This window comes from Schistocerca serialis, chromosome 7 (assembly GCF_023864345.2).
Source record: "Schistocerca serialis cubense isolate TAMUIC-IGC-003099 chromosome 7, iqSchSeri2.2, whole genome shotgun sequence".
Lineage (NCBI taxonomy): Eukaryota > Metazoa > Arthropoda > Insecta > Orthoptera > Acrididae > Schistocerca > Schistocerca serialis.
The window spans coordinates 594183219-594198495 of NC_064644.1; the positions used below are offsets into that span (position 1 = coordinate 594183219).

Sequence of the window (15277 nt, forward strand, 5' to 3'; positions counted from 1 at the left end):
ATCAGCTTCTCCCAAAATGATGGTTTCCAGATTTTGATACCTCAGTCTGTCAGCAAGCAATATCTGAAGTTTCTTTCCAGTAGGAAATTTCTTTGACAGTTTAAATCACGAGTAATCTTCAGGAAACTCGAATAAAACTGATAGCGAAGTTATGGTTGCGTCGGTGGGCTATTTATAATCAAGGAGTCCTGAATCTGATTCATTGCTTGTTACTTTCTACTTGACTCTTTCTTTTCCTGGGAAGGTGCCTTTGTATTACAGTTAAGGTCGGAGAAGTAGCTTGGCTTCGACAAGAGGTGATGACCATCATTAACTGTGATGTATAGACTGGGGTTAGAATTGGTGTTATTGTCACCATTAGTTCGCCACTCAAATGGGACACACCCTAACAAGTTTTGATCAGAGTCACTTGGTGTCCTCACAAGTGGAAGGTTTTACGAGGGACAATCAGATAATGTGTGGAGGACGTATAGCTAACGCTCGCTACTTGGGCGAACCTGATTGTAACACAATGAACTTATCAGGACAACCACGTGGCGAGTCGCGCATGTGGGCGGCCGTACAAGGCCCCAGACAAAAAAAGTTGAGTAGGAGGTAATAAGCAGTCTATCAGATGATAGATTCAGGACCCTTTTATAATGAACAACACGCCGAAGTTTTCATGATTTCCCTATCAATTTTATTTGAGTTACCTGAAAATTTAGTCATGATATAAACCATCAAAATAAAAGACCACTTTTCTCTGTTTCGCATCTCATTTTATATTAAGGTGTAATTATAATAAAAAGGTGCTACATCCAATACAGACAACTTCTTTGTGAAAAAAGCAGTCCCTTAATACAATATTTAATTTGCAATCGTGTCTTCCCTGTAGCAACATGACAGCGATCGTGTGGACAAAGGAAGGTCCATTGTATCATGGTTCGGAAAAAATCAGGTGTATTTATCAGATTGCTCTATTCAATGTCCCAATCTTATTCCCACTGAACACTTTTCAAATGCAGCAGAGTGTGTGCCAGGTCAATTTGCCAGAAACTCACAATTTCCCACAGTACTTCGTTGTAGCGGTACTTAGTAGAGGATCCTTGTTCCACGGTCAATTGCTCGAGACAGATGCCATTATTTCCAACGATGGCGCCTTAGGAGCGAACTGATGTAGGTCTCCAGTGACTATTTAGCAGACCGTGTATAATCATAGACATTCAATTCGACACACCTGCCTAGTAATGTATAGGATACGTTTTCGCCCTGAAGACAATGGCCGCGTCAAGTGACTAAAATTACACATTATGGTCTCCACGCTGTCTATAACATTGGACCAGGATTCCACTGTTCACAGCTCACGTAGGTTGGACGGATCTGGGTACAAAATGCTTACATCTTGCCCTCTTGCATCACACATCCGTGCGTCAGTCACTGAGACCTAAGAGGGGCACATGTGATCGTCCCATTTCATGTGGTCTTAGTATTACCACAATGTACATTGAGACCTGATGTAATGGGACCCTAGCGAGTTCTTTCTTTTTTGTATTCGTTATCTTGCGTTAGTCAACATTTCAGGAGAGCAGCCATTCATTTCACGAAGTAAAAATTTTATCCAAGTCTTTCTGTATTTCCTTACGATCGGCCAACGACGACGCTCTCCTGTAGACATCAGCACTATATGTGAATTAGATTATTCTCTCTGATAAATCCTTTACTTATATTGAGTACATTAGAAGTTATGTTGTGGTTCCTTAGTGCACTCCCTGTGTAATTTTTGTTTCTGTCGAACATTCTTCATCTAGTATAACGTACTAGGCTCTATTAATGTAATATCATTGAGCCAATCATAGGTATTCGAACCTATGCTGTATGATCGTACTTTGTTTTACAGGACAGTTTAGCTAATACCGTTCTGTATCCTTACTGATAAACAAGTGTTCAGATGAGGATAGCCAATCAATTTAAATTATTAATGCTACATCAAAGTACGCACACAATTAAATATAACAACAATGATTGCAAATTTAAGCGGTACTGTTTCCTTTATTTCTGTGTGGCACAGGTCCTTGCAGTGCTGTTCCATAACTTGAGATGACTCGCTGGCTGTGACAAAGCACAAGAGCGATGCGCAGATCATAGCACACAGGCCAAAAAAAAATGTTTCTGCAGGAGGCCAGGATTCAGAAAGATACATGACGGGAACCGAGTGCTGTTTGTCGACAGAGGCAATACCCTGACATCTTTGGAGTTAAGAGAAAAACGCAATGCATTTAGCATGGGACTTAGCAGTTGGGGGCTGCAGGAGGACACAGGTGTAAATGTTTGAATTTTGTAAGGAGGCACACGGTTGGCTGACAACAGTGTTGCTGTGGTTTTGCAGACTCGTGACCGCGGAAATGAAACCAGTTCTATTGGATGTAACGCTAAAACACAGATATAGTGGAAGAGAATTTCTGTGTGCTGCCCCACACTAAGACAGAACTGAGCAGTATTGGTTAACCACGGCTGTTTCGTTAGCAGATGGGAAGTATGTTGCAATTGTAATAAACTTTCCATTGGTGAGAAATTGGAAAGTATGCTGCTAGTGGCTACCGACAATCCAACTCTGGCAGAACCAGCTAGGTTTTGTGGATGAGAGGAGAAAGATAATCTCAGGGCATGCTACAGTACGCCTCTTCATCCTAGACCTTAAAGAGGTGATGACTGCACTGTAGTGTTGCAGAGGAAGATGTCTTCACTTTAGAGCTGACCACAGATGTTGGGGCTGAACTTAAAATTCTCAGTCACTATCGCACCCATCCTCTGTACCTGAGTATCAGGAGAGTGATAAACATGGGCTGCATTTGTGTACGTCGTGATGAGGGGGGCCACGAATTATTTGTTTCACATCAAAGTTTCGTTTTTATGAATTAACTCATACAGCCAGCAAGCTGCACTCAAGATGAGCTTGGGCAAGAGAACTGTACGTATTTTTATGGATTTTTTCTTTAGGCTGTGAACTTATTCGGCAATCACCGGCGTTTTTTGTGGCCACAGTGTTTGTATCATTTCTATCTCAAATCCACCAACCTGTACCCAAGTCTTCTGTACATACTTATGCAGTCTTGTAACCATTTCTTAATTTCATTTAGTAGCTTGATGGACGCTTTTATCGTTATATCTGTGTGAGTTTTGGTACTCATATTTTATGTTTAATTGGGCCACCCCTGTTTCAATCAAGGTATTTAATTAGTTATTCGTTGCATGATTTTCTTTCAGACAGTACAGAAGCATCCTGGCATTTGTCTGGAGGTATTGAGGGAAATCACGGAAAACCTAAGTCAGGATGGCCGGACGCGGGATTGAACCGTCGTCCTCCCGAATGCGAGTCCAGTGTCTAGCCACTGCGCCACCTCGGTCGTTAGTTGACAATGTGGTACAGCTCCTTTATACTATAAATATTTCCTTTCCTGAAAATAAACTAGAGTAATGATCTGTGACAAGATACAAATACTGACCTGAAAAATATCACACACCTTAAATAGGCAAACTAACTTACATATCTGCCCCAAGAGTGGATGATGTAAGCAGGGATGTCTATCTTAAGCTACAGAAAATATTTCCTGCGCCAGTTTTATTTTGTTCGCCCAATATATATGTTGATGAAATCCTGCAGACAACTAGATAGGAAGGAGACAGGGTAAAGAGTTTTTGCAGTAAACTTACTTGTTGATGTTCTCCATCATCTTGAACTGCCCGCCAGAGGTGTTGATCTTGGGGATGGCCCCGGGCTTCAGCTTGTTCATGACCTCACACAGGACGACGCCGTCCCGGATGACGTCCTCGTAGGCCTCTCCTGGCGGGAACTTCTTCCCCAGTACGGCTTCAATCCATGCCTGAGCCTCCTTCTCCTGCTGGGGGTCTCTCTTCCCAGCGAGCTGTCAACAGATACGGTCGCCGTTAGCCGCGCTGCCGACCTCGCAACACGACATACCTCACAGCAATTCGTGACACGTTTGCGTTTAAAAAAGTGGATATTGGCCTTTGGAAAGTACTGTCTGCGCAGTCATGTAGACCGGAATTGGAGTGGGATACAGGGAGTAGAGGATTTCATCCCGTATTTTGCCTGGTGTTGGGAGAGATACAATGCACAATGAGTAAGCCATGTGCCCCTAGCGTATAAGGGGGAGTCAAGTAAAAAGGAGGCAGATGGAAGAAAATAAGTAAACTGTTTATTATTTCAAAACTACTCTCGATAACTTTTAACCACTTTTCCCACTGAGAGACGAGATGGTCAGTACCTTCACGGAAAAATGTCTGTGCCGGCCGCGGTGGTCTAGCGGTTCTAGGCGCTCAGTCCGGAACCGCGCGACTGCTACGGTCGCAGGTTCGAATCCTGCCTCGGACATGGATGTGTGTGATGTCCTTAGGTTAGTTAGGGTTAAGTACTTCTAAGTTCTAGGGGACTGATGACCACAGATGTTAAGTCCCATAGTGCTCAGAGCCATTTTTTTAAAAATGTCTATGGCTGCCTGCGGATCCATCATAGTCCTAAGGCGTGCACCTCTTCGCCCGAAGCAAATCGACAGCCACGAATGTCCTTCAGGGCTCCAAAAATGTGGAAATCGCATGGGGAGGGATCAGGACAGTATGGTGGATGTGTAAGGGCTCCCCAGCGACACTTCTGCAGCATAGTTGAAACAACCTCGTCAGCTTGTGGGCCCGCTGTTAGACTGCTAACATTGGTTGTTGGTGACGCTGGATAGCTGTTTACTTCTGGGCCTGAGGATTGTTGTTATCCCGAGGAGACTAGAAAAGTGTGAATAATGCACACAAGAACTTGAATAACACAAATTTATATCGTTTATATGCATCTGCACAGTTAGCGCGAATCATTATACATTTCAAAACTTGATGTTACAATTTAACTTTACATCTACGTAAAAACGTAGTAACACCTGTTTTGTACTTGCATCTTTGTCTTCAATTTTCTTTTATAGTGACAATTGTCTTCGCCTGCTATATCTATAATCAAGACAAACAAACAATTTAAGTACTGTGTATTCTTGAGAGTAACAGGAGTATTTAGATGCGTTATATATGTAGACCCTAGAATAATTTTTTCACGAAATCTGCGTTATTCGCCCTTGTTGAAAACGGTTAAAAGATAAATAGTAACTGTTTGAAGACATAGTAGTTGTAAATCTTTTCGAAGAAGAACCTCAAGATGACTTTAGAAAACCCAATTCAAACCAAAACGAACATTCTTAATTCTCATCCCAGCCTGAGTGTGACATCTCTTCACAATAGTTAACAATATTTTCTAGGTGATAGAGATTTAAGTTAAAAATGTATCATTCATTAAAAAGAAAGTTTCTGTACTCTCTGGAAGAAATGTAATTGCGGAACTCATCACGTAAGGGTCCCGTCGCCCACACTGTTAGAGAAACTGTAAACCACTGACTCTTCGATTCAGCATCACACGCTCTACGGCGTGGAAATTGTCGGACACAAAATTGAAAACCTGAGAACACAGTTCCTCTAAATACGGTCAGTTGTAGGAATAATACGTATCTTGAACGGCCAGAAAGTGAATACGAACTGGATAGGACGAACGTGAACGCATCTTAAACAACAAACTGGCGTTCTTGATAACTGACGACATTAAAAATAGACTTTTTTAATGGCGAAAGCAGATGGGTAATATCTTCCGAAACCCAGCGAGTCTCGGTTGCTCACCTGATTCCTAGGACAAGGTGTGAAAAATGTGACGATGCTTGAAGTGATAAGCTCAACAGACAACATATTAGGCACCTTATTAAAAGAGCACACTGGTCGCTTTTAGATAGTGTAGAACTAGTACCAGGCGGGCATCTGCGCCTCCATCACCGACGTTAAGTCGTGTCAGTGAAGTTGTGTGTCTGTGCCAGTCGGTTGAACGGAGTCAGCGAAGTAACGTGAGTCGACATAGAGACGTGACTGGGCAGCAGAAAGCAGCTGTCGTACTTAGACCTTCCCTTGATGACACCGTGAATGAAGCTGCCCGGTTTGTTGTTGTATCAACACGGACTGCCCAATGTGGCGACAGACAATGGTGTACCACTCGCAGCCGAGTAACACGGCGTGAGAACAGCACTCGTGAAACCATCCTAACCTACAGGGACCGTTGATAAATGTCAAGCCTTGTGAGTGACAGTTGGTTTGAAAACTGACAGGTATTGCTGCTTTCTGTGAGTGGACGTCCGCTTCAAGCAGTTTCAGAGTGAACATTGCGAAGGAAACTGCATGCAATGGAGTTTAGAGCATTAATTGGCCCAAACAACACCGGAATTGGCCAGTCGCTGCCTGGAGGCATTTAGCGTGGTCCGACGTGTCCCAGTTTTGCTTGTTTCCAAATGGCGCTAGGCGTCAAAGGGCGGATGACGGGCTTAACCCGCAATGTGTAGCAAAAATGGTTCAAATGGCTCTGAGCACTATGGGACTCAACTGCTGAGGTCATTAGTCCCCTAGAACTTAGAACTAGTTAAACCTAACTAACCTAAGGACATCACAAACATCCATGCCCGAGGCAGGATTCGAACCTGCGACCGTAGCGGTCTTGCGGTTCCAGACTGCAGCGCCTTTAACCGCACGGCCACTTCGGCCGGCCCAATGTGTAGCAGAGGCGTAGTTTAGGCTGGAGGTGGTTCAAAGATTTTTCAGAGTGCGTTTCGTACCACGACTTGAGCGCGCTCATTCATGTTACCACGAACATTAACCAAGATGTATATTTCAACATTCTTGCTGACCGAGTGTTTCCCTTTCTTCTGCATCTCCATGATGTAGGCCTGCCTTCTTCCAGGAAGATGGCAAGACTCGCGTTCAGAGGGTGTGTGCGTACTTCTCCTAACTGACGAACACTGAGGCACAGCATCGTACCTCGACCGGTCCGCTATATCATCTGCTCTCAATACGACAGGAAATATCTGGGACTATACGAATCACCGAGCGGGAAGTATTCCCCGCAATTTGTTAGCTCTGTGGCATGCAGTCATCACTGTGAAGCTATAGCTGGGTGTGGCACATCTGAAAAATCTTGTGGGTTCTCTTCTTCGCTGAAATGAAGCCACTGCCAAGGCTGGAATCGGTCTCACACGGTATCAGTGTGGCGTCCCTGACTGATTTTCCCACTCTGCTTATGTCAGCTGAAGTCAGATATCGCATTAATTGCGTGTGGGCCAGTGGCCTGTGCAAGTATTTGAGGCGCTGAAAACCGTAAGGACCTAAAGCACACTGTCGTCGATTTTGCATGTATGCACGCTCCTGACATCTGTTGATCTTAAAGTGAACAAGCTTTATGAATGTTGTACTCTTACACTCTACACACGAAAATTTGCGAAAAGCTGTTTCACAGATTTCCCTGATATTCACATCCATAAGAGACCAAAGCACAAATTTCCATAATTGTAGAAACGCTCGCAGTCTACCCCGATTCCCATTTATTCACAAAAGCCGGAAGCTGTTGAAGGGATACCCCATCGTAGGCTCAGTTTCCATGGTTTCAGAACCTTCAGGAGTGTTACCATCGTCACCTTCAACCCAAAAGTTGATGTTCACGATAATAATACGAGTACAGATTTCAGAAATTTTACAAAGATGAAGTTTTCAACTGGTTGCGATGAACTGTTGTTTAATGTAGCATAGTCTTCACTGTAGCCGTGGGAGGTCACCATTTTCTTCAAGTGACAGTTTTCCTCACACTTTGTAGATGCCTTGGAAAACCTAATGCAACAAATACTTGGGTGGAAGGCAAATACCAAGCTCGAAACACAAATACTTGACAATATGACTGGATCAAACTCCACAGAACTAATAGATTTCAAGCCTAAAGTGAAGAGCTTTATCATAATCTCAAATCAGAGAATGTGCTTCATGAAAATGGTGGTAACGAGGGTCATGAAATGTTGGTATACATCGTAATTGTGTGAGTTCTACATTTAGTATCTATTCTTTATGTTCTGATTCTATCTTCACATTAATTACAAACCACAGAGCAGACAAAGGACATTATCGCAACTAGCCAGTGTATGAACATTTTGTGGATTAATATTAATAATAATTCTAAATATTAATTGAAATTTCATAATATGAATTTGTTACATGAGTTTTCATAGGAAACAAAGCATGTTGAGACTCGTTTAAAAACAAGTCAAACCTAAAAGACTGGCAGTTTGCCTACAAAATTGATTTTCACAAACAACTATTTTTCTCAAAACTTTGTTTCTGTGTTTTGGGCCCTTATGGTTCTCAGCGCCTCATTTCAATTGGATGCCACTTCGGTGGTTTGCATGCCCCTAATGTATAATTGGGGAAAAAGGGCCTACAGTTTAAGGTGGAATGCAAATCACGTGTCGTTTGTGGTGACTCCTCACATCGTTGAGAGATGAGGGGTAGATTAAAGGCAGGCTGAAAATTTCCTATTGGGACTCGGTCCTGCAACCTCACGGTTTCCAGCCACACACTTTACATTAGACCACCAGGCCCGACGAACTAAATATAGGGTGGTCGAAACGAAACTGTACCGAAAAATATTTCAAGCACTTTAAAGAGTGGTAACCCATCCTACATCAGTTACCCCGCAAGCAGATGATGTAAGTTGGGTTGACTACCTCAAAGTGCACGAAATATTTTACGGGCCAGTTTTATCTTTGCCCACCACGCACAACAACAACGTTACCAATTTGGGTGCCGGCCGAAGTGGCCGTGCGGTTAAAGGCGCTGCAGTCTGGAACCGCAAGACCGCTACGGTCGCAGGTTCGAATCCTGCCTCGGGCATGGATGTTTGTGATGTCCTTAGGTTAGTTAGGTTTAACTAGTTCTAAGTTCTAGGGGACTAATGACCTCAGCAGTTGAGTCCCATAGTGCTCAGAGCCATTTCAACCAATTTGGGTAACACCATGAATCGTCGGAAAGACAGTGTACGTTGTTGTCTTGGGTAAGAGCACATGGAGCAGCTTCAGAGGAAGGGGTCGGCAGAGCAGTGGTCGTGCCCGTGAGGTGGGGCTTGCCGGCGCAGTCCATTGTGTTTTGGCGGCTGGCGTGAATTCCTGACAAGGACGGGGCAGGCGCGCCTGCCAACGCCGCTGGCTGTTTTTGGAGCAACTGCTGCGCACAACCTCACACCGACCCGCGTTGCGACACCTCAACCGTCTCCACAGCGTGAACCTTCGCACCTGTCATCCACAGCGGAGCGCCCTTTTATTGACGAAACTGTTCGTCCACAGTGGATTCCAGACGATAGTCGGATTGGGTAGTGGTGAAAAGTATCAAAAATAAACGGGAGGGCAGATGACGACATTCCGAGAAACGGGGTGAAGTGCTTCTGGCAGCTTCCACCTGTACCGAGTTGGCTGGGTTTGACTCGTCGCTGCCGGCGCGGAATCCGGTCAGATTGCCTCAAGCACTCCGCGACCTGCTTTTCTCTTCCAACTTCAGCTCCTCATCGACAGCAGTATTGTTCGAGTAACAGTCCCCACATTCCTAACTGAGTAGCACAAAGCAGAAAACGAACGAATATCGTTATATACAATTCGTTTACACTTCAGTAGGCAAACTGTGAATGCTGTAAGTAAACTTCAAGTATGTTGTCCAGCAGTAGCAGCTTACTCAATCGGCCTTTCATATTTCCTTTTCCACTACTCACTGTCTACATCGTGGCAGAGAATAACTTATAACGACCTAAATATGCGCCCATTCCTATTTTTATACAGAGCACCGGTGATGTATTGGATCGACTGACGGGGTCACGCTCTCGATGCTGATCTATGGAGACTCATTTACGATACAGTAAAATGTTCGCAAAGATAAAGAGAGTAATTGTTTTGTCCTTACAGATAATTAAAACTGAAAATATAAATTCGACAAACGAAGTTGTGAGTTCAATTTAAAAGAAAATAACTACTAAATTGGTGATGATTTCAGTTATAAACCGCTGTCACAAAGTAATGAAAGTATACTGGCAGCCACTGAAATTACTTCAAAAGTAAGTTGAAGTATTTGTATAAGCTGTTCCGTTTAGGCTAGTATGTGCAACATTCGAGTGAATTCTTCGTTCCTTTTGTTATTTGACAGATGTCCTTAAAAAAACTGGAGATTAATGCACAGTAGGTGTTCTCGAGGCTGTGTTCCATTCAAGAACGGATCTGGCTGAGATAGCAAATGCCGCTTCCATTTAATAGTGTAGGACCTTTTGGTTCTAATATTATTACACGCCACAAAAACTGTACAGAGACTTACTCCATCTGATTTGCTGATGTCGGGAGGAAATAGGTTTTGCCGTCGTAACGGTTTTTATGCGTGAAGACTCTAGAAGTCGCACTGCGTTTCTAAAATGAACTGTAGATCCGCTATTCCTAGTTGCATGATCCGGTTCTCGGTCCAGAAGAAGCGAAAGACATAGTGGCGCCACTATCAGGTCTGAGTCTAGTAAATATCGGATAAATGAGCGCTGTTGATGCAAAAGGCTCGTTTCACATTTTTTCATGAGAATGACCAGTGTTTACTGCCGGCCGCGGTGGCCGTGCGGTTCTGCCGCTGCAGTCCGGAACCGCGGGACTGCTACGGTCGCAGGTTCGAATCCTGCCTCGGGCATGGGTGTGTGTGATGTCCTTAGGTTAGTTAGGTTTAAGTAGTTCTAAGTTCTAGGGGACTTATGACCTAAGATGTTGAATCCCATAGTGCTCAGAGCCATTTGAACCATTTTGAACCAGTGCTTACTTAACAAACCACCCATTGCTAACAGATGTTTGTAGGCATCCGTGGCGCGTAATGAAACTTCGCAGTTCTCTTTTTGTCTTATATTGTTCAGAAAGTCCTTAAGCAGCGTTAATTGTCCGAATATAGCGTTTTAGAATACAGTTTTTCCTGTTTTATATCAAATACTATGAACCACCAGTATGTGTGGGTGTACCGTTACAAAGCGATATGAAATTTAGCGAGCATGAACTGTAGAAGGGAGGCGAATTGTCGACTTCGGTCTACTGGGAGAATTTTACGAAATACGAACTATTTGTACAGGAGGCCGCGTGTAGAACGCTACTGTGACCCATTCTTGAGTACTGTTGGGGTCTTTGGGGCCCCTTCCAGTAGCATTAAAGGAATACATCGAAGCAGTTGAGAGGCGGGCAGATAGATTTGTTACCAGTAGATCCGATTAACATGAAAGTACTGCGGAGATGCATTGGGAACCAAACGGGAAGCCCGGGATGGAAGCCGACGTCCTTTTCGGGGAACACTATTGAGTAAATTTAGATAACTGGCATTTGAAGCTGACTGAAAAACTATTCTAGTGCCACCAACGTACATTTAGAATAATGATCGCACAGATAACTGAAATTAGGGCTCGTACGGAGGCATATAGACAGTTTTCTTTCCCCTGGCTCTGTTTGCAAGTGGCACAGGAAAGAAAACGAGTAGTTGTGGTATAAGGTGCCCTCCGCCACGTACCGTGCGGCGACTTGCGGAGTATGTGTGCAGATGTAGAGTACGATGGGGTCTCAGTAAGTGGTAGCGGCTGGTGAGGTTTGCTGTGGCGCCACGTTTGCCTGTGGCGACAACGGGCCCCGAGAGCAGAAATAGACGCCGTCTCTGTCGCGCTGACAGCAAACACGGCCGGCGCGGGACCAGGCTGGGGCGTCGCCCGCCTGCAGGAGCAGCACGCGTCTGGCAAACCCCTGCTTGCGCCCCAAACACGGACACAGACTGGCTAGTCAAGGAGACATAAATGTGTGGGCTGTCGCATTTTGGCTACCTTCCACATGCGAAGGCAAGTACATTCGTGGTAGCGTTAACCGTGTTAAGGCCACATCGCTCAGCTGTCAGCCATTGTCACCGACTTTCGACATAGTAGCCACACACAATTAACCTATGGACTAATCTGCATGATTGTATCTCTCATTCTCAAGCATACGCCTACTACTGGCACATTTGCAACAACGTACCACGCCCACGAATGGACTAAAACTCGCTTTAGAAGGCACCAACGCCTTCCGAAGACCACGCATGTCGCACAAGTTGAGTCCGCGTATGGTCGTACTTCCTTGTTTCTACTGAGATTTTGAGTAGACATATCAGAAGATCGGAGTAGTTGCATTACCAGATCCCTTCGAACTCGATTTTACATTTCTGCACAGTTACACATTTTCTCGCGCGTATCTGCGAACTAGATATCCACAATATGGTGCATAGTTTCTTGCAACCTTTCCGAACGTTTTCAATCTTAGTGTCTCACATACAAATGAAATTTTTAGCAATTACACTTGTTTACGTTTAGTCCGTATTTAGTGAAATGTAATTATTAATCTAGTATTAAAGGTGAGAACTGGCTACTCGGTCACGTATCAACTAACAGACTTACTGAAATCACAACCATACTTTCATAATCGCGCTACACACATTATTTTCCATCTGTGTTCTCTATATTCTCACCACACACAGATGGTAATGCCACGTATAAACCAGAGGCACAGGCAGGAAATAAATGTGCAATGTTAACTGTCCGGCATAGCAACGCTACCCAAAAATCGCAGAAGCCCACATCAAATTAATTTTAATATGGTCCAACACAATTTCTTTAGTATATGATAGGTAATCTCCCATATAATTACCTCTAGAGTGCATTTAATTTTGCTTTTCAACAATGCTCTACTAGCATTGCTCTACGAGTACTATCACAGGCAGTTTGCCTAATACGTGAAGTGAAGAAGAAGAAGAAGAAGAAGAGAAGAAGAAGGAGAAGAATGCTCTATCTAATTTTGAGGAAGAGTAAGATTTAACGAGCTTTCATTCATTTTCCCAAAAACCACATTTGACTCCAGTTTTCTGTAGTTGAATGAAGATATGGGGATTTCACGTCTCAGAAATTCCGTGGTTGAATTCCGCCGTCCCGGTAGGATAACTTTTATCTTGCGTCTCGTGGGGCCATTCACCTGACATTTACTGAAAAATGATATTTTATTGCTGAGATGTTTCGCCGCACCTTATCACACTTTGGTACTCCCTAAAGCCAGTCAGGATGGATTCTCGCTGTCAGGGTGTATTTTCTCCTGACATAACTGGACCTAACGTAATTTATTCTTCCGCTTTTCTTTCCTCCACAGTATTTTGTAACACAAAGGGAATGAGTTCAAACGATTATTCCAAAATATTATAAACATGATTATGAAACCATTTTTTTTTTATATGTAACTATCGTGGGCATAGTTTGCCGAAAGATGCTTTGATTAGTCGATGGGGTCGCGTTCTCTGGACAAAGTTATAAAACAATGCAGTCGAGGAGCTAGTAAAAGTTGTTAGCACAGAGGAGCAGCAGAACCAGAGACACTCTTGTAAGCGGAATTTTAAATTTTCCTTGGAACAACAACGACTGAAAGAATTTTTATAAAGAAAATATTGTTATTTTATTCTATAACAGAATTAGACTTTTGATATGTAAATATTGTAGAAAAATTACTGACAAAATGTGAAATGAGAACAGAAAGAATACGGGGTAATGTGTTGTGAAAATGTGGAAATTGTTTTCTATATTTATTTATTTACTTAAATTTTTGAAAGCTGTATTCATTGTTAGTAATAAATATTAAATGATATGTATTCGTTCTGGTTTTAATACAGATCCATCTCGTCATTAATGTATCAAGTATACTAAAATTTTATACTTTTTTATTAGATATGGAAACTCTGAGACAGTTATAACATACTGATTTTGTGTTACATGTATAACGGTAAATGTGGCCTAAGAAAAGTCCCACTACATGCGCCGTCACCTCGACGTAATACAGAAGGGCTACGAATAAATAGCGATCACACTGTACTCTCGTGATCGAAAATTTGAAGGAGGTTAAAGTGTGGTAATAATTTCAGAAGTCGGATGAGCAAACAGAGACAGTGCTAATTGCGAGAGGACAGAGTACATAGAAACACGGCAGGAGTATCGCCCAGTTATTGTAGAACTGTTTGGCCTAGCTGAGGTTGACGCACACACTAAGTGACAGCTAGAACTGTTACAACTTCATCACGATTTCGGCAGAGACGTGGTGTCGCCAGCAAGCATCCTGCAGCGGACGGCGGCAGGGGGCCTTACCTTGGCCTGAACCTGGCGTTGCAGCGACATGTCGTTTGTGCGGTGGATGCGGTTTGGGTTGGCGACGGGTCTGGGGTTCACACACTGCGCGGGCCGCCGCCAGCGCGCCTTTATATAGCACCCCCGCCGCTCGCCCCACCACGGGCCGAGCCGCTCGGATTTTCCTCCCGAAAATAACCGAATTATTCAGAAACGGCCGGCGCTTCCAGCTGGACACCTGCGCGCGCCGCCCCGCCCCCGCACCGTGACGTGTTCTCGGGTGACGGGGGGCGACCTGGTGCAACGCGGCTGCCCAGAGCCTGCCGCTGGAGAAAAATAAAACGAGCCCGAGAAGTAGAGCCGAGCTGACGGACTCGTCAGCAAAGCGGAAACCGCTTTCGCCACCTACATTCTGTCTTACTCTTGTGGCAAATTTGTCGCTGACTAATCTGTTTACACAGGATGGTAGGAATATTGGACAACATATTAGTCACCAGGTGCGTAGAAGCTGTTTGCGTATGGCGTAGAACAAGTTGGTGCCTAAGTGGATCTCAACAGTTTCGGAAATGTAGAATAGTGTTCCGAGTGTGACACGGTGCAAGAACTTATTCTTCCCCGTTTATAACAAGCAATGTAATTTCTATGTGGACAAAAAGTAAAAAGTAAGCCATTTATACTCGTGCTATTTTAAACAAGGGAGATTTTTCTCTTCATGTCACTGCAATATAATCTTTCATATCTAAAGTAAAGTTGTCCTCATTTCGAAGTTTGGTTTGAACGTAGAAGTGCTACAAGGCACGATTCTGCTGAAGGTGATACTCTTTTTTGTCTTCCTCCAACCTGTGAAGCGACGCACACCGTTACAGAGGGCCCTCCAGTTTAACGTGCACTCTGAATTACGCTGCAGCTTGCGATACTTCGTATTTTTGACACAAATGTATGCCAGAGATGGAACAGTCGCCAAGTGACAGAAAAAATCATAAGGCCACGCGGACACTGTGCTCCATATCTGCGGATATGTAGTTCAGCTCTTACCTACGGATACAGCCAGCCAGTCATATTTCGTAATATACGAGGTTCGAAAAAAAATGGTTCAAATGGCTCTGAGCACTATGGGACTTAACAGCTGTGGTCATAAGTCCCCTAGAACTTAGAACTACTTAAACCTAACTAACCTAAGGACATTACACACAACCATGCCCGAAGCAGGATTCG

At 43.8% G+C, this 15277-nt stretch overlaps 1 protein-coding gene across 1 annotated transcript in view; it reads right to left on the bottom strand.

The window, feature by feature from the left end:
* The window catches only part of LOC126412853 (muscle-specific protein 20), a 32707-nt gene extending 18443 nt beyond the window's left edge, over positions 1-14264 (bottom strand). The window contains exons 1-2 of the mRNA XM_050082712.1: positions 14084-14264; positions 3691-3902 (exon numbers count right to left, since the gene is read on the bottom strand). Coding sequence (XP_049938669.1) covers positions 3691-3902; positions 14084-14113 — 242 coding nt within the window. The 5' untranslated portion in view covers positions 14114-14264. The remainder of the gene's footprint in view (positions 1-3690; positions 3903-14083) is intronic.
* Positions 14265-15277: the final 1013 nt, after the last annotated feature.